At 47.7% G+C, this 19,119-nt stretch overlaps 1 protein-coding gene and 1 long non-coding RNA gene across 4 annotated transcripts in view; one reads left to right on the plus strand and one right to left on the minus strand.

Annotated features, from left to right (window-relative positions):
- Positions 1-9,518, minus strand: part of LOC141067729 (uncharacterized) — a 96,389-nt gene extending 86,871 nt beyond the window's left edge. Inside the window, exon 1 of the long non-coding RNA XR_012226466.1 lies at positions 9,413-9,518. This is a non-coding gene — a long non-coding RNA (uncharacterized lncRNA). The remainder of the gene's footprint in view (positions 1-9,412) is intronic.
- Positions 9,519-9,632: 114 nt separating this feature from the next.
- SF3B1 (splicing factor 3b subunit 1) overlaps positions 9,633-19,119 on the plus strand; it is a 255,916-nt gene continuing 246,429 nt past the window's right edge. For all 3 annotated transcript variants that reach the window (XM_073558156.1, XM_073558157.1, XM_073558159.1), the window contains exon 1: positions 9,633-9,772. In XM_073558156.1, coding sequence (XP_073414257.1) covers positions 9,745-9,772 — 28 coding nt within the window. In that variant the 5' untranslated portion in view covers positions 9,633-9,744. The remainder of the gene's footprint in view (positions 9,773-19,119) is intronic.

Below are 19,119 nucleotides of genomic sequence, written 5' to 3' on the forward strand. Positions count from 1 at the left end.
GTAATAATTCGTGATCCTCATTGTCCCCTCGTGTAATTATTCCTGCTCCTCATTGTCCCCTCGTGTAATAATTCCTGCTCCTCATTGTCCCCTCGTGTAATAATTCCTGCTCCTCATTGTCCCCTCGTGTAATTATTCCTGCTCCCCATTGTCCCCTCGTGTAATTATTCCTGCTCCACATTGTCCCCTCGTGTAATTATTCCTGCTCCTCATTGTCCCCTCGTGTAATTAAACCTGCTCCTCATTGTCCCCTCGTGTAATAATTCCTGCTCCTCATTGCCCCCTCATGTAATTATTCCTGCTCCTCCTTGTCCCCTCATGTAACTATTCCTGCTCCTCATTGTCCCCTCATGTAATAATTCCTGCTCCTCAATGTCCCTTCATGTAATAATTCCTGCTCCTCATTGTTCCCTCATGTATTTATTCCTGCTCCTCATTGTTCCCTCATGTATTTATTCCTGCTCCTCATTGTCCCCTCATGTAATAATTCCTGCTCCTCATTGTCCCTTCATGTAATAATTCCTGCTCCTCATTGCCCCCTCGTGTAATTATTCCTCCTCCTCATTGCCCCCTCGTGTAATTATTCCTCCTCCTCATTGTCCCCTCGTGTAATTATTCCTGCTCCTCATTGTCCCCTCGTGTAATTATTCCTGCTCCTCATTGTCCGCTCATGTAATAATTCCTGCTCCTCATTGTCCCCTCGTGTAATTATTCCTGCTCCTCATTGTCCCCTCGTGTAATTATTCCTGCTCCACATTGTCCCCTCATGTAATAATTCCTGCTCCTCATTGTCCCCTCGTGTAATTATTCCTGCTCCTCTTTGTCCCCTCGTGTAATAATTCCTGCTCCTCATTGCCCCCTCATGTAATTATTCCTGCTCCTCATTGTCCCCTCGTGTAATTATTCCTGCTCCTCATTGTCTCCTCATGTAATAATTTCTGCTCCTCATTGTCCCCTCGTGTAATAATTCCTGCTCCTCATTGTTCCCTCATGTAATAATTCCTGCTTCTCATTGTCCCCTCATGTAATAATTCCGGCTCCTCATTGTCCCCTCATGTAATAATTCCTGCTCCTCATTGTCCCCTCATGTAATAATTTCTGCTCCTCATTGTCCCCTCATTTAATAATTCCTGCTCCTCATTGTCCCCTCATGTAATTATTCCAGCTCATTGCCCCCTCGTGTAATTATTCCTCCTCCTCATTGTCCCCTCGTGTAATTATTCCTGCTCATTGTCCCCCCCGTGTAATAATTCCTGCTCCTCATTGTCCCCTCGTGTAATAATTCCTGCTCCTCATTGCCCCCTCGTGTAATTATTGCTGCTCCTCCTTGTCCCCTCATGTAATTATTCCTGCTCCTCATTGTCCCCTCATGTAATAATTCCTGCTCCTCAATGTCCCTTCATGTAATAATTCCTGCTCCTCATTGTTCCCTCATGTAATTATTCCTGCTCCTCATTGTCCCCTCATGTAATAATTCCTGCTCCTCATTGTCCCTTCATGTAATAATTCCTGCTCCTCATTGTCCCCTCATGTAATAATTCCAGCTCCTCATTGCCCCCTCGTGTAATTATTCCTCCTCCTCATTGTCCCCTCGTGTAATTATTCCTGCTCATTGTCCCCTCGTGTAATAATTCCTGCTCCTCATTGTCTTCTCATGTAATAATTCCTACTCCTCATTGTCCCCTCGTGTAATTATTCCTGCTCCTCATTGTCCCCTCGTGTAATAATTCCTGCTCCTCATTGTCCCCTCGTGTAATTATTCCTGCTCCCCATTGTCCCCTTGTGTAATTATTCCTGCTCCTCATTGTCCCCTCATGTAATAATTCCTGCTCCTCAATGTCCCTTCATGTAATAATTCCTGCTCCTCATTGTTCCCTCATGTATTTATTCCTGCTCCTCATTGTCCCCTCATGTAATAATTCCTGCTCCTCATTGTCCCTTCATGTAATAATTCCTGCTTTTCATTGTCCCCTCATGTAATAATTCCAGCTCCTCATTGCCCCCTCGTTTAATTATTCCTCCTCCTCATTGTCCCTCGTGTAATTATTCCTGCTCCTCATTGTCCCCTCGTGTAATTATTCCTGCTCCTCATTGTCCCCTCGTGTAATAATTCCTGCTCCTCATTGTCCCCTCATGTAATTATTCCTGCTCCTCATTGTCCCCTCGTGTAATTATTCCTGCTCCTCATTGTCCCCTCGTGTAATAATTCCTGCTCCTCATTGCCCCCTCGTGTAATTATTCCTGCTCCTCATTGTCCCCTCATGTAATTATTCCTGCTCCCCATTGTCCCCTCATGTAATAATTCCTGCTCCTCATTGTCCCCTCGTGTAATTATTCCTGCTCCTCTTTGTCCCCTCGTGTAATTATTCCTGCTCCTCCTCCTCATTGCCCCCTCATGTAATTATTCCTGCTCCTCATTGTCCCCTCGTGTAATTATTCCTGCTCCTCATTGTCTCCTCATGTAATAATTTCTGCTCCTCATTGTCCCCTCGTGTAATAATTCCTGCTCCTCATTGTTCCCTCATGTAATAATTCCTGCTTCTCATTGTCCCCTCATGTAATAATTCCTGCTCCTCATTGTCCCCTCATGTAATAATTCCTGCTCATTGTCCCCTCATGTAATAATTCCTGCTCCTCATTGTCCCCTCATGTAATAATTCCTGCTCCTCATTGTCCCCTCATGTAATAATTCCTGCTCCTCATTGTTCCCTCATGTAATAATTTGTGATCCTCATTGTCCCCTCGTGTAATTATTCCTGCTCCTCATTGTCCCCTCATGTAATAATTCCTGCTCCTCATTGTCCCCTCATGTAATAATTCCTGCTCCTCATTGTTCCCTCATGTAATAATTCGTGATCCTCATTGTCCCCTCGTGTAATTATTCCTGCTCCTCATTGTCCCCTCGTGTAATAATTCCTGCTCCTCATTGTCCCCTCCTGTAATTATTCCTGCTCCTCATTGTCCCCTCGTGTAATAATTCCTGCTCCTCATTGCCCCCTCGTGTAATTATTCCTGCTCCTCCTTGTCCCCTAATGTAATTATTCCTGCTCCTCATTGTCCCCTCGTGTAATAATTCCTGCTCCTCATTGTCCCCTCGTGTAATTATTCCTGCTCCCCATTGTCCCCTCATGTAATAATTCCTGCTCCTCATTGTCCTCTCGTGTAATTATTCCTGCTCCTCATTGTCCCCTCGTGTAATTATTCCTGCTCCTCATTGTCCCCTCGTGTAATAATTCCTGCTCCTCATTGCCCCCTCGTGTAATTATTCCTGCTCCTCATTGTCCCCTCGTGTAATTATTCCTGCTCCTCATTGTCCCCTCGTGTAATAATTCCTCCTCCTCATTGTCCCCTCGTGTAATAATTCCTGCTCCTCATTGCCCCCTCGTGTAATTATTCCTGCTCCTCCTTGTCCCCTAATGTAATTATTCCTGCTCCTCATTGTCCCCTCGTGTAATAATTCCTGCTCCTCATTGTCCCCTCGTGTAATTATTCCTGCTCCCCATTGTCCCCTCATGTAATAATTCCTGCTCCTCATTGTCCTCTCGTGTAATTATTCCTGCTCCTCATTGTCCCCTCGTGTAATTATTCCTGCTCCTCATTGTCCCCTCGTGTAATAATTCCTGCTCCTCATTGCCCTCATGTAATTATTCCTGCTCCTCATTGTCCCCTCGTGTAATTATTCCTGCTCCTCATTGTCCCCTCGTGTAATTATTCCTGCTCCTCATTGTCCCCTCGTGTAATAATTCCTGCTCCTCATTGTCCCCTCGTGTAATTATTCCTGCTCCTCATTGTCCCCTCGTGTAATAATTCCTGCTCCTCATTGCCCCCTCGTGTAATTATTCCTGCTCCTCCTTGTCCCCTAATGTAATTATTCCTGCTCCTCATTGTCCCCTCGTGTAATAATTCCTGCTCCTCATTGTCCCCTCGTGTAATTATTCCTGCTCCCCATTGTCCCCTCATGTAATAATTCCTGCTCCTCATTGTCCTCTCGTGTAATTATTCCTGCTCCTCATTGTCCCCTCGTGTAATTATTCCTGCTCCTCATTGTCCCCTCGTGTAATTATTCCTGCTCGACATTGTCCCCTCGTGTAATAATTCCTGCTCCTCATTGCCCCCTCATGTAATTATTCCTGCTCCTCATTGTCCCCTCATGTAATTATTCCTGCTCCTCATTGTCCCCTCGTGTAATTATTCCTGCTCCTCATTGTCCCCTTGTGTAATAATTCCTGCTCCTCATTGTCTCCTCATGTAATAATTCCTGCTCCTCATTGTTCCCTCATGTAATAATTCGTGATCCTCATTGTCCTCTCGTGTAATTATTCCTGCTCCTCATTGTTCCCTCATGTAATAATTTGTGATCCTCATTGTCCCCTCGTGTAATTATTCCTGCTCCTCATTGTCCCCTCATGTAATAATTCCTGCTCCTCAATGTCCCTTCATGTAATAATTCCTGCTCCTCATTGTTCCCTCATGTAATTATTCCTGCTCCTCATTGTCCCCTCATGTAATAATTCCTGCTCCTCATTGTCCCTTCATGTAATAATTCCTGCTCCTCATTGTCCCCTCATGTAATAATTCCAGCTCCTCATTGCCCCCTCGTGTAATTATTCCTCCTCCTCATTGTCCCCTCGTGTAATTATTCCTGCTCATTGTCCCCTCGTGTAATAATTCCTGCTCCTCATTGTCTTCTCATGTAATAATTCCTACTCCTCATTGTCCCCTCGTGTAATTATTCCTGCTCCTCATTGTCCCCTCGTGTAATAATTCCTGCTCCTCATTGTCCCCTCGTGTAATTATTCCTGCTCCCCATTGTCCCCTTGTGTAATTATTCCTGCTCCTCATTGTCCCCTCATGTAATAATTCCTGCTCCTCAATGTCCCTTCATGTAATAATTCCTGCTCCTCATTGTTCCCTCATGTATTTATTCCTGCTCCTCATTGTCCCCTCATGTAATAATTCCTGCTCCTCATTGTCCCTTCATGTAATAATTCCTGCTTTTCATTGTCCCCTCATGTAATAATTCCAGCTCCTCATTGCCCCCTCGTTTAATTATTCCTCCTCCTCATTGTCCCTCGTGTAATTATTCCTGCTCCTCATTGTCCCCTCGTGTAATTATTCCTGCTCCTCATTGTCCCCTCGTGTAATAATTCCTGCTCCTCATTGTCCCCTCATGTAATTATTCCTGCTCCTCATTGTCCCCTCGTGTAATTATTCCTGCTCCTCATTGTCCCCTCGTGTAATAATTCCTGCTCCTCATTGCCCCCTCGTGTAATTATTCCTGCTCCTCATTGTCCCCTCATGTAATTATTCCTGCTCCCCATTGTCCCCTCATGTAATAATTCCTGCTCCTCATTGTCCCCTCGTGTAATTATTCCTGCTCCTCTTTGTCCCCTCGTGTAATTATTCCTGCTCCTCATTGCCCCCTCATGTAATTATTCCTGCTCCTCATTGTCCCCTCGTGTAATTATTCCTGCTCCTCATTGTCTCCTCATGTAATAATTTCTGCTCCTCATTGTCCCCTCGTGTAATAATTCCTGCTCCTCATTGTTCCCTCATGTAATAATTCCTGCTTCTCATTGTCCCCTCATGTAATAATTCCTGCTCCTCATTGTCCCCTCATGTAATAATTCCTGCTCATTGTCCCCTCATGTAATAATTCCTGCTCCTCATTGTCCCCTCATGTAATAATTCCTGCTCCTCATTGTCCCCTCATGTAATAATTCCTGCTCCTCATTGTTCCCTCATGTAATAATTTGTGATCCTCATTGTCCCCTCGTGTAATTATTCCTGCTCCTCATTGTCCCCTCATGTAATAATTCCTGCTCCTCATTGTCCCCTCATGTAATAATTCCTGCTCCTCATTGTTCCCTCATGTAATAATTCGTGATCCTCATTGTCCCCTCGTGTAATTATTCCTGCTCCTCATTGTCCCCTCGTGTAATAATTCCTGCTCCTCATTGTCCCCTCGTGTAATAATTCCTGCTCCTCATTGTCCCCTCGTGTAATTATTCCTGCTCCTCATTGTCCCCTCGTGTAATAATTCCTGCTCCTCATTGCCCCCTCGTGTAATTATTCCTGCTCCTCCTTGTCCCCTAATGTAATTATTCCTGCTCCTCATTGTCCCCTCGTGTAATAATTCCTGCTCCTCATTGTCCCCTCGTGTAATTATTCCTGCTCCCCATTGTCCCCTCATGTAATAATTCCTGCTCCTCATTGTCCTCTCGTGTAATTATTCCTGCTCCTCATTGTCCCCTCGTGTAATTATTCCTGCTCCTCATTGTCCCCTCGTGTAATAATTCCTGCTCCTCATTGCCCCCTCGTGTAATTATTCCTGCTCCTCATTGTCCCCTCGTGTAATTATTCCTGCTCCTCATTGTCCCCTCGTGTAATAATTCCTCCTCCTCATTGTCCCCTCGTGTAATAATTCCTGCTCCTCATTGCCCCCTCGTGTAATTATTCCTGCTCCTCCTTGTCCCCTAATGTAATTATTCCTGCTCCTCATTGTCCCCTCGTGTAATAATTCCTGCTCCTCATTGTCCCCTCGTGTAATTATTCCTGCTCCCCATTGTCCCCTCATGTAATAATTCCTGCTCCTCATTGTCCTCTCGTGTAATTATTCCTGCTCCTCATTGTCCCCTCGTGTAATTATTCCTGCTCCTCATTGTCCCCTCGTGTAATAATTCCTGCTCCTCATTGCCCCCTCATGTAATTATTCCTGCTCCTCATTGTCCCCTCGTGTAATTATTCCTGCTCCTCATTGTCCCCTCGTGTAATTATTCCTGCTCCTCATTGTCCCCTCGTGTAATAATTCCTGCTCCTCATTGTCCCCTCGTGTAATTATTCCTGCTCCTCATTGTCCCCTCGTGTAATAATTCCTGCTCCTCATTGCCCCCTCGTGTAATTATTCCTGCTCCTCCTTGTCCCCTAATGTAATTATTCCTGCTCCTCATTGTCCCCTCGTGTAATAATTCCTGCTCCTCATTGTCCCCTCGTGTAATTATTCCTGCTCCCCATTGTCCCCTCATGTAATAATTCCTGCTCCTCATTGTCCTCTCGTGTAATTATTCCTGCTCCTCATTGTCCCCTCGTGTAATTATTCCTGCTCCTCATTGTCCCCTCGTGTAATTATTCCTGCTCGACATTGTCCCCTCGTGTAATAATTCCTGCTCCTCATTGCCCCCTCGTGTAATTATTCCTGCTCCTCATTGTCCCCTCATGTAATTATTCCTGCTCCTCATTGTCCCCTCGTGTAATTATTCCTGCTCCTCATTGTCCCCTCGTGTAATAATTCCTCCTCCTCATTGTCCCCTCGTGTAATAATTCCTGCTCCTCATTGCCCCCTCGTGTAATTATTCCTGCTCCTCCTTGTCCCCTAATGTAATTATTCCTGCTCCTCATTGTCCCCTCGTGTAATAATTCCTGCTCCTCATTGTCCCCTCGTGTAATTATTCCTGCTCCCCATTGTCCCCTCATGTAATAATTCCTGCTCCTCATTGTCCTCTCGTGTAATTATTCCTGCTCCTCATTGTCCCCTCGTGTAATTATTCCTGCTCCTCATTGTCCCCTCGTGTAATAATTCCTGCTCCTCATTGCCCCCTCATGTAATTATTCCTGCTCCTCATTGTCCCCTCGTGTAATTATTCCTGCTCCTCATTGTCCCCTCGTGTAATTATTCCTGCTCCTCATTGTCCCCTCGTGTAATAATTCCTGCTCCTCATTGTCCCCTCGTGTAATTATTCCTGCTCCTCATTGTCCCCTCGTGTAATAATTCCTGCTCCTCATTGCCCCCTCGTGTAATTATTCCTGCTCCTCCTTGTCCCCTAATGTAATTATTCCTGCTCCTCATTGTCCCCTCGTGTAATAATTCCTGCTCCTCATTGTCCCCTCGTGTAATTATTCCTGCTCCCCATTGTCCCCTCATGTAATAATTCCTGCTCCTCATTGTCCTCTCGTGTAATTATTCCTGCTCCTCATTGTCCCCTCGTGTAATTATTCCTGCTCCTCATTGTCCCCTCGTGTAATTATTCCTGCTCCTCATTGTCTCCTCATGTAATAATTCCTGCTCCTCATTGTTCCCTCATGTAATAATTCGTGATCCTCATTGTCCTCTCGTGTAATTATTCCTGCTCCTCATTGTTCCCTCATGTAATAATTCGTGATCCTCATTGTCCCCTCGTGTAATTATTCCTGCTCCTCATTGTCCCCTCGTGTAATAATTCCAGCTCCTCATTGTCTCCTCATGTAATAATTCCTGCTCCTCATTGTTCCCTCATGTAATAATTCGTGATCCTCATTGTCCTCTCGTGTAATTATTCCTGCTCCTCATTGTTCCCTCATGTAATAATTCGTGATCCTCATTGTCCCCTCGTGTAATTATTCCTGCTCGACATTGTCCCCTCGTGTAATTATTCCTGCTCCTCATTGTCCCCTCGTGTAATAATTCCTGCTCCTCATTGTCTCCTCATGTAATAATTCCTGCTCCTCATTGTTCCCTCATGTAATAATTCGTGATCCTCATTGTCCTCTCGTGTAATTATTCCTGCTCCTCATTGTTCCCTCATGTAATAATTCGTGATCCTCATTGTCCCCTCGTGTAATTATTCCTGCTCGACATTGTCCCCTCGTGTAATTATTCCTGCTCCTCATTGTCCCCTCGTGTAATAATTCCTGCTCCTCATTGTCTCCTCATGTAATAATTCCTGCTCCTCATTGTCCCCTCGTGTAATAATTCCTGCTCCTCATTGTCTCCTCATGTAATAATTCCTGCTCCTCATTGTCTCCTCATGTAATAATTCCTGCTCCTCATTGCCCCCTCATGTAATTATTCCTGCTCCTCATTGTCCCCTCGTGTAATTATTCCTGCTCCTCATTGTCCCCTCGTGTAATAATTCCTGCTCCTCATTGTCCCCTCATGTAATTATTCCTGCTCCTCATTGTCCCCTCGTGTAATTATTCCTGCTCCTCATTGTCCCCTCGTGTAATAATTCCTGCTCCTCATTGTCTCCTCATGTAATAATTCCTGCTCCTCATTGTTCCCTCATGTAATAATTCGTGATCCTCATTGTCCTCTCGTGTAATTATTCCTGCTCCTCATTGTCCCCTCGTGTAATAATTCCTGCTCCTCATTGTTCCCTCATGTAATAATTCGTGATCCTCATTGTCCCCTCGTGTAATTATTCCTGCTCCTCATTGTCCCCTCGTGTAATTATTCCTGCTCCTCATTGTCCCCTCGTGTAATTATTCCTGCTCCTCATTGTCCCCTCGTGTAATAATTCCAGCTCGTCATTGTCTCCTCACTGCAGCACCTCCATTCTAGCCGGGCGTCTATGAGGAGCTCCTAGAATCCCCTCCACTCTATCCTGCCAGTGCCGTGTAGGTAGGAGTGCTTCCTGTGAGGCGCAGCTCCGGTCACCTCAGCTCTGACCCGTCCGCAGTGGAGGCTCCGGTGACATTCTCCACTACAGACACTCCATTCTAGTCACCTCACCAGCTGGGAAGAAGCCCTCACAGGAGCCACTCCATTCTAGTTGCAGCCCTGCTTCTTGGTGTCAGCTGAACACTAAACTGGTTCGGAGACGCACCGCCCTTCCCCGCCCTTTCCTGTGACGTCATACCCACATAGGAGCTGCTGTAGAGCCGGTGCTAGAGCGCGGTCAGGTTCCGGCGCATGCGCTGGTGATGTGCTAGTGTGCAGCGGAAGCCCCTGGTCGTTCTGCTTCCGTCTCGTTATTGGTGTTAGACAACATGGCGAAGATCGCTAAAACACACGAAGGTGAGCCTAGCAGACGTAGAAGGCGGTCGGCACCGCGGCACATTGCTACATGGGGCCGGCGTATTTATTTTGAGGTGGACGTGCGCTTCGTTGTCAGGCTTGTGTAATGGCGTCGTGTGCGTGAACGGCAGTGGGCTTGACTGGCGAGAAAGCTGCGGTGTGTGCAGTGAGCGCTCACGGCGGGGGCTGGTGGAGCCCCTCTGGTCAGGCGTGGCCGTGTGCAGGAGGCTGCGCACATCCACTAGGCCGCAGCACCATGGACGGCCTCACTGCTGCTGGCGAGGCCGGCGCTCCCTACCTCTGCCGCCCAGAACAATGAGCGCACAGCCCCAGGCTGCGGCCTACAAGACCAGACTATGCGCCGGCTCTGTGTGGCCAGGTCGCCCCTCTCGGGAGATGAGTGTGCTGGGTAGCATGGAGGATGATGCTACTCACAGCTGCTTCTCCAGGTTTGCTGTCAGTCTGGAGCGCAGACAACAACTTGTAATGAACTGATGGTGGCAGTAAGGCTGTGGTCCCACACAGAGCTTTTGGTGTGTCTTTGATGCAGAATTTCTGTACCTACTATTTTAACCGCTTAACTACCGACGATACGCCTTTTAATGGCGGCCGTTAAGGGTGCTTATGCCACAGCATCGCTTTGTAATGATGCTGAGGAATAAGTGTATAGCGCCCCCCAGTGTCAGAATTTCTCCAGGGGTTCGGCTACCGGGGTAGCCAAGACCACAGAGAACGTGATTCGGGTTCGTTTTTACAGACCCTGGTGTTGTGATTGCCATTATTAATGGTATAACGATGACTGCAAAACAAAGTGTCAGATTTTCCGTTTAATCTCCCCCGGGTACCTCTGGAGACCCTGCATCCCCCGGGCCACATGTGTCGTCTTCTGCGAGAACTTGGGGGGTGCATGCACAGTGCGTCCACCGAGGCCTGGCGACAATAGATTTTTCCTATTGGTTCATTTTGATCACTGTGATAGACCCTGTTACAGTGAACAAAGTAAAAATAATAGTAAATCAAACCCCCTTTAGGTAAAAATAATAAAATAAAAAAATGTATTTCCATTTTTCCGTTAGGGTTTGGGGGTACGGTTGGAGTTATAATTGGGCGGATTTCCACTGTTTAGGTACATCAGGGGGTCTCCAAACGTGACATGGCGCCCGCCATTGATTCCAGCCAATTTTGTGTTCAAAAAGTGAAACGGTGCTCCCTCCCTTCTGGGCCCTGCCATGCACCCAAACAGTGGCTTTCCTCCACATGCGGCGTACTCATGAGAAATTGCACAACAAATTTTGTGGTCCATTCTTTAGTCAAAAAAGTAAAATGTTCATTTTTTTTTTTTTTTCCTTCCACATTGCTTTAGTTCTCGTGAAGTACCTGAAGGGTTAATAAGCTTCTTGAATAATAAATTTTATTTCTATAGCGCCGACATATTCCGCAGCACTTTACATTTCAGAGGGGACTTGTACAGACAATAGACATTACAGCATAACAATAATCACATAGATCATAACAGATACCAAGAGGAATGAGGGCCCTGCTCGCAAGCTTACAATCTGGGGGAAAAAAAAAAAAAAAAGGAGACATGAAAGGTGGGTGGTAACAGTTGCCCTGATTGTATGGACCAGCCATAATGTTAAGTGTGTAACAGTACGGATGCAGAGGGCTAATGGATGCATAAAGCATGTGGGAACATGATGCGGGGAACCTAGTTATGGTAAAAAACTTATGGCTGTGCCACATAGGGATAGGTTAGGTTAATATGTTGAGGCGATAGGCCAGTCTGAATAAATGCGTTTTCAGGGCACGCTTAAAATTGTGGGGATTGGGGACTAATCGTATTGACCTGGGAAGTGCATTCCAAAGAATTGGCGCAGCACGTGTATAGTCTTGAAGACGAGAGTAGGAGGTTCTGATTATCAAGGATGCTAACCTCAGGTCATCAGCAGAACGGAGGGCGCGGGTAGGATAGTATGCTGAAACAAGGGAGGAGATGTAGGGTGGTGCTGAGCCATGGAGGGCTTTGTGGGTGAGGGTAATAAGTTTGTACTGGATTCTGGAGTGGATGGGTAGCCAGTGTAATGACTGGCATCGGTGTAACGATTGGCGAGGAATGTGATCCTGGCAGCTGCATTCAAGACAGATTGGAGGGGGGAGAGTTTGGTAAGAGGGAGACCGATTAGAAGGGAGTTACAATAGTCGAGACGAGAATAAATAAGAGAAACAGAGTTTTTGCAGAGTCAAAAGTAAGATAAGGTCGAATTCTAGAACTGTTTTTGAGGTGCAGATAACAAGAGCGAGCCAGTGATTGGATGTGGGGGACAAAGGAAAGATCAGTCAAGTATGACTCCAAGACAGCGGGCATGTTGCTGGGGAGTAATAGTAGAACCACACACGGAAATGGCAATGTCGGGTATAGGTACATTAGTAGCGGGAGGAAACACAAGGAGTTCAGTCTTTGACAAGTTCAGTTTCAGATATAGTGAGGACATGATGTTAGACACAGAGTTTAGACAATTGCCGGTGTTTTCTAGAAAGGCTGGTGTGATGTCAGGAGAAGAAGCGTATAATTGGGTGTCGTCAGCATAGAGATGGTACTGGAAACCAAATCTACTGATTGTTTGACCAATAGGGGCATTATACAAAGAGAAGAGGAGGGGATTGATCCTTGAGGAACCCCAACAGTAAGGGGAAGATGAGAGGAGGAGGAGCCAGCAAAAGATACAGTAAAGAGTGGTCAGAGAGATTGGAGGAGAACCAGGAGAGAACGGTGTCCTTGAGGCCAATGGAACGGAGCATAGTGAGGAGGAGCTGATCGTCCACAGTGTTGAATGCTGCAGAGAGATCCAAGAGAATTAGCATGGAGTAAAGACCATTTGATTTGGCTATTAATAGATCATTAGAGACTTTAGTGAGGGCAGTTTCAGTAGAATGTAAAGAGCGGAAACCGGATTGGAGAGTGTCGAGAAGAGAGTTATCAGAGATAGCGGATCAGATGGGAATGGACCAGGCATTCCAGGAGTTTAGAGATGAAGGGAAGATTAGAGACAGGTCTATAGTTAGCGGCACAGTTTTGGTCGAGGGATGGTTTTTTAAGTAGTGGATGTATGTTGGCATGCTTAAATGAGGAGGGAAAGATACCAGAAGAGAGAGAGAGGTTAAATATTTGTTAGGTGAGGGGTGACAGCAGGGGAAAGGGTCTGGAGTAGATGTGACGGAAATGGGTCACTGGTGCAAGTGGTTGGGCGAAAAGATGCAAGGAGCCTGCTTACTTCTTCTGTGACTGGTTCAAAGTCAGAGAGTGAGCTAGATGCAGTGGGGGAGGGAGGACAGTGCATGGTATGAGGTGATTGGGAGATAATTTCCTGTCGGATCTGGTCAATTTATTCTTTGAAGAAATTGGCCAGATCGTCAGCTCGAAGCTCCGTGGTAGGGGCCTGCACTCTTGGGTTGACTAGAGAATGAAAAGTGTCAGAGACATTTAGGGTTATTGGACAGTGAGGTGATGAGGGTGTTGAAATAGGTTTGTTTTGAGAGTTGAAGGGCAGTGTTGTATGTTCGAAGCATAAACTTATAATGGATGAAATCTTCGGGTAGGTTGGATTTTCTCTACAGACGTTCGGCGCACCTGGAGCACCGCTGCAGGAAACGTGTTTGCAGGGAGTGCCAGGGTTGTCGCCGTCTGTGTTGTGGTGTTCTATGTATAGGTGGAGCAACTTCATCCAGGGCACTTGGAAGTGTTTCATTGTAATGCTTCAATGCAGAATCAGGACATGAAAGGGAGGAGATAGGGGCCAATGAAGTGTGCAAGTTCTTCATAAGTGTTAATGGCCCGTATGTTTCTATAAATTTGTTTTTGATACTTCCTGATGTTTTACTTTGACATGCCTTGGGTGTGGATTACATGTGTTTTGTTTTTGTTTTTTTGTTATCGGAAACGCACTAAAAATGCATGTGCTTTTTTATGCGTGGAATTTCCACACCTAGTGCAAGTGTATTGGGAAATTCCGCACAGAAAGCTGAGTATCCACAAGATACTCCATGCTGCGGATTTGAGAACCGCATTGCCGGTGAGTTTACGGAGCATAAAAAAGCACAGTGGACATGTGATTTTTATAAATCACATCCATTTTGCTAGAACTGTAAGACTCTGCTTTTGAGGCCGGGGGCAGACATGCGAGAAACTCGCATGAGTCTGCTGCCGGAACTCGGACTGGAACGTTCAGCTGCATGTATTTCTATTCAGCTGACTGCTTCGGTCCTGAGTTTCAGCGGCAGTGCCGGGTATTGACGTGCGAGACTCGTGTGAGTTTCTCGCAGGTCTGACCCCTGCCTTATGCAGAGTCAAACGGTACAAAAGCTCCAAGTGGGAATGTAGCCTAAGGGTCCCGTTTCTCTTAGTGACGCACCAGCGATCCTGACAGCGATGCTACCTGGTAGGGATCGCTGGTGCATCGCTAAATGATCGCTAGTAAGCTGCCAAACAGGCAGATCTTTTCAGCGACGCAGCAACGATCCAGCGATCAAACACAGCAATGCGTGCTGGCCAGCGGTAGCGGGACACCGACGACGAAAAAATGGCCCAGGACATTCCTGCACGATCAGCGATATCCAGCGGGGGGACCAGTCGCTGCTGCGTGTTACATGTAGCGAGATCGCTGTTTCGTCACAAAATCGGTGACTCTTTAGGCTGAGTTCACACGTGGCGTTTTTTTTCGCGGCGGTTTTAACCGCGCGATTTTGTTGCGAAAAATAAGCATCCCATGCATTCCTATGGGATTCCGCAATGCTGTGCTAATGCTGCGGTTTTTACCGCGGCGGAATCGCTTCGCGGTAAGCGCAGCATGTTCATTAATTTTGCGGAATCGCGGCGATCCCGCACCCATAGGAATGCATTGTTCCGCTTATTTCCCGCTTGTGGCTGTGCACACCATGCGAAAAGTAAGCAGAACAATTGCGGATGGTACTCACGGTCCGGAGGAGAGGAGACTGTCCTCCGGGCTTTGGGTACCATATCCCTGTAAAAAATAGAATTTAAAATAAAAAATGTTGTTATTCTTACCTTCCGGCGTCCCGCGCAGCCTTCCCGCCTCTCTCCACGCTCTCGTTCCCAGTAATCCTTTGCGAAAATGCCAGTGATGGCGTCCGTTCTCGAGGGATCGCGACGTCTCGTGGTCATTCGTGTGACGTCATCGCGAATGACCGCGAGACGTCGCGATCCCGCAAGAACGGACGTCATCGCGGGCATTTTCGCAAAGGATTACTGGGAACGGGAGCGTGGAGAGAGGCGGGTAGGCTGCACGGGACGCCGGAAGGTAAGAATAACACTTTTTTTTAAATTTTTTTTATTTTTTACATTTTATCTTTTACTACTGATGCTGCATAGGCGGCCTCAGTAGTAAAAAGTTGGTCACACTTGTCAAACACTGTTTGACGAGTGTGACCAACCTGTCAATCAGTTCTCCAAGCGATGCTGCAGATCACTTGGAAAACGCTAGCATTTTGCAAGCTAATTACGCTTGCAAAATGCTAGTTTTTCCGTGGGAAAATCGCGGGAATTTAAAATGCGATTTTCCCACGGAATGGAATTCCGGAACTCTCGCTGTAATTTCTGCGAGAGTTCCGCTACGTGTGAACTTAGCCTTAGCGATCTCGCTACGTGAGACTGGGCCTTAAGTTGTACCAAACGCAGATGTATATATTACACTTCAGGTCTCCTCACAGTGGGAAATTAATCAATGCCCACGTTACATTTATAGAACTCAAGCAGTGGGAAGTCTGCCGTGTAAATCACACAGGAGACGCCAAGGCTGCCTTATCAATTACACGAACCGCATAAAAAAAACCCCACAAAACAATTCCTGAATTGCTGGTTCTTGTTCATTCGGCCTCCCAAAAATCCGTATAGAAAGCGATCAAAAAATGTAATGTGCCAATAAAAGCGTCAATTTGTCTCGCAAAAAACAAGACCTTACAGGACTATCGGCAGAAATATGGAAAATTTATAGCTTTCAAATTATGGTTATGCAAAAACCTGTTTTTGTAAAAAAAAAAAGTGTCTTTTAGTGTGTGACAGCAGCCAAACAGAAAAACATATACCATACTTTCCGGCGTATAAGACGACTTTTTAACCCCTGAAAATCTTCTTAAAAGTCAGGGGTCGTCTTATACGCCGGGTGTCGTCTTACACGCAGAGTGCATATTGTGGGGGAGTGGTCCCGATGAAGGGAGGGTTTAAGTGGTGTTATCATCCCCCTTTTACCTCATTGGTGTCAGTGGTGCGGCGGCTCCTCCTTCAGCAGTGTGGCTGCTCTGTGCTGGGGGTCGACGCAGCTCCTTTGTCCAGCGTGGGGGCGCTGTGCTGGGGGGCGGCTGCGGCGGCTATCTGTCCAGCGTCGGAGCTCCTCCGGCATTTCCCCAAAGCCCGGAGGCCCAGGCAGCTCCATTGCTGCGATGCGGTGGCCTCCGGGAAAATGGCCGCCGGAGCCCACGCATGCTCAGATTCAGATACCGTCCCGAGATCTCAGGAGACGAGTGTCATGGTTAGGACATGGTTAATGTCCTGTTCTCACAGGGTTAACTTTTGCCGGCCTCTCTTTGGATCTGGGAGGGGTATTTATACTCACTCCAAACTAGCATTCTCTGTCAGTTATACTGCTGTTTTGGTGTGTCTGACTCCTGGTGTGCGTGTACTCTGCATTGTTTGTTTTGCTTCCCGTGTATGACCCGGCTTGTTCCTTCACTCTGTACTCCGTCTCTCGTTTTTGTACTATTGTCTTTTCTGGTTCTGACCTCCTGGCTTGGCTATCGTTACTCCGTTACAGTTTACCCCTATTGTACCATCTAATGCCCATTCTGGTTTTCTGATCTATTGCTACGTCCTGACTATCCATTCTGTCTAATCCTTTGGTACTGTATTGCTATCTCGTGCTTTGACCTTGGCTTGATCTGGTTTCCGTCTATGCCCATTGGTAACATTGTCCTGTAGTTACCTTTCTAGGAGTTTCCCTGCAGCTCCTAGCTCTGTGGAGCTTAGGCCACGCCCCCAGCAGTCACGTGCTTCAGGTCCTGGAGCATGCATTGTCACCACTGCTGCCCGCTCCGCAGGTATCTTTGTGCACAGTCTTTATACTCAGGACACGCACTGGCTCAGTGAGCAAGTGCAGTGCTGTGTTCCTGACGACGAGATATGAATCAGCATGCACGATGTTGTCAGTTCATTTTCTCCTTCACCATTGAGGTCTGATGTACTCCCTCTTCTGGTGAAGGAAGGTAGTGAGGCTGATTACAAAGCACCTAAGCAGAATGATGCTGACTGGATATAAGGCAGCCGACGCCCTTCTGCCTTGTGGGTGATTACTCTGAGGGATTCTTAGAGACCTGTCTGATTCCTGCTCCTCAAAAGCTAAGTTTTCTGCTCTACTTTTTGCATTTGTGTTTTGGTTTTGTTTTGCCTTGTTTTTCTGGATTTCTGCCTTTCCCTGCTGGGTGAGCTGAATTCCTTTTTGCTCTGTCTTCAGATAATACCTGAGTACTGATATAGTCTTTTTGAAGCCTAGCGTCTTCAGGGCTTTTTTCCTTATCAGTCTGTTGGCTCTTGTTTTTGAGAGGGTTTTGGCGGATTGCAGACAGCAGCTTTTCTTTTCTGTCCCTATTTAGTTAGCTTGGGCCCCATCATTTGCTCAGCCTATCTTTCTATCTGTGTGTGTGTTTTTTTCATCTTGCTTCACCGTCATTATATGTTGGGGGCTGCCTATTGCTTTGGGGTCTGCTCTGGGGCAGTTTAGATTTCCCTTTCTGTCTGTAGGCTATGTAGTTCTCCGGCTGTGATCGAGGGGTCTAGGGCACCGTAGGAACCCCCCACGGCTACTGCTAGTTGTTGTTGTTAGGTTCAGGGGTCTGCAATCCGATAGCTGCCAACTTCTCTGGTTTTCTGGACTTAGCTAGTATTTCTGTTTTTTGCCTCCTACGGTGACTCATAACAGCACGGGCTCCGGCGGCCATTTTCCTGGAGGCCACCGCATCTCAGCAATGGAGCTGCCTGCGCCTACGGGCTTTGGGGAAATGCTGGAGGAGCCCCGAGCTGCTCCAGCCGCCCCCCAGCACAGCGCCCCCACGCTGGACAAAGAGGAGCCGCTGCCGACCCTCAGCACAGAGCCTCCACACTTCAGATGGAGGAGCCGCCGATCCCAGCAGAGACCCACAGCACCGCTGCCACCAATGAGGTAAAAGGGGGATAAGGCTAGTTTCACACTAGCGTTTGTTCGACGCAGCGCACGGTGCCGCTAAGCCCCGCCCCCTACCGGCTCCCTGCCCGACCCATCCGGTCATCGCCGCCTACTATCGCACATGGACGCTTGCGATCTGCGTACCCTATCTTTAGCATAGGGTGCGCAGATCGTGCGCTGGTAGGATTTTGGCGTGCTCTGCGCACTTTTGAAGGTGCGCCCGTGCGCGCCGAACGCAGTGTGTTGCATTTCGGCGCGCACGGCGCACCTTCAAAAGTCCGCAGCGCACTCCAAAATCCTACTAGCGCACGGTCAGCGCACGATCTGCGCACCCTATGCTAAAGATAGGGTGCGCAGATTGCAAGCGTCCATGTGCGATAGTAGGCGGAGATGACCGGATGGGGCGGGCAGGGAGCCGGCAGGGGGCGGGGCTTAGCGGCGCCGTGCGCTGCGTCGAATAAACGCTTGTGTGATACTAGCCTTACTCCACTTTTTACTCTTTGCCACAACAGCACCCACTTGGAGAGAGGGATCCTCCCATAGGAACAGGAAACCTACAGAGATAAGAGGGCGGTCCACCTCTCCTCCTCAGTTGGTTTCCTGTTCCGATGGGAACCGCAGGATTCTCTACAAATCATACCTGGGCCAGGGAACCGCCTGTGCGGTATCTGCGGGAACGGCAGGGGTTCCAGTCCAGAAGCAGCGACGGAGGAGTGCTGGGGTCCGGCTCCCTCCTCGACTGGGGCAGCAGCAGCATGACAAACGAGCCGGTACCGGGTGAGGCCGACCGGGGGTTTTCTGCAGAAATACACGCTACCAGGATTTTGGAGGAGAATCCATCCCGGTCCGTGTGGGAGCACAGGAGCCGGAGGGAAGTGATAGTCCGGCGTTCCCAGGGCTTCAGCATCCGGAAGGACGCACATGCAGCGCTGACAGGAAGGTAAGGAGGAACTTCCGGGTTACCGGGAGTTCCTCGACACAGAGCGCACGCGCGGTCTCGGAAAGCACGCGAGAATGAAGGCATGGAGGAGCAATCCCCGCCCCCTCCGAAGGGAGGAAAAAAAAAAAGGGAGAGATGGTTTATTTTACTTAGCGCCGGCGGCTGTATTCCGGGCCGAA

This window comes from Dendrobates tinctorius, unplaced genomic scaffold (genome assembly GCF_039654945.1).
Source record: "Dendrobates tinctorius isolate UK_male_01 unplaced genomic scaffold, ASM3965494v1 ptg000254l, whole genome shotgun sequence".
Classification (NCBI taxonomy): domain Eukaryota; kingdom Metazoa; phylum Chordata; class Amphibia; order Anura; family Dendrobatidae; genus Dendrobates; species Dendrobates tinctorius.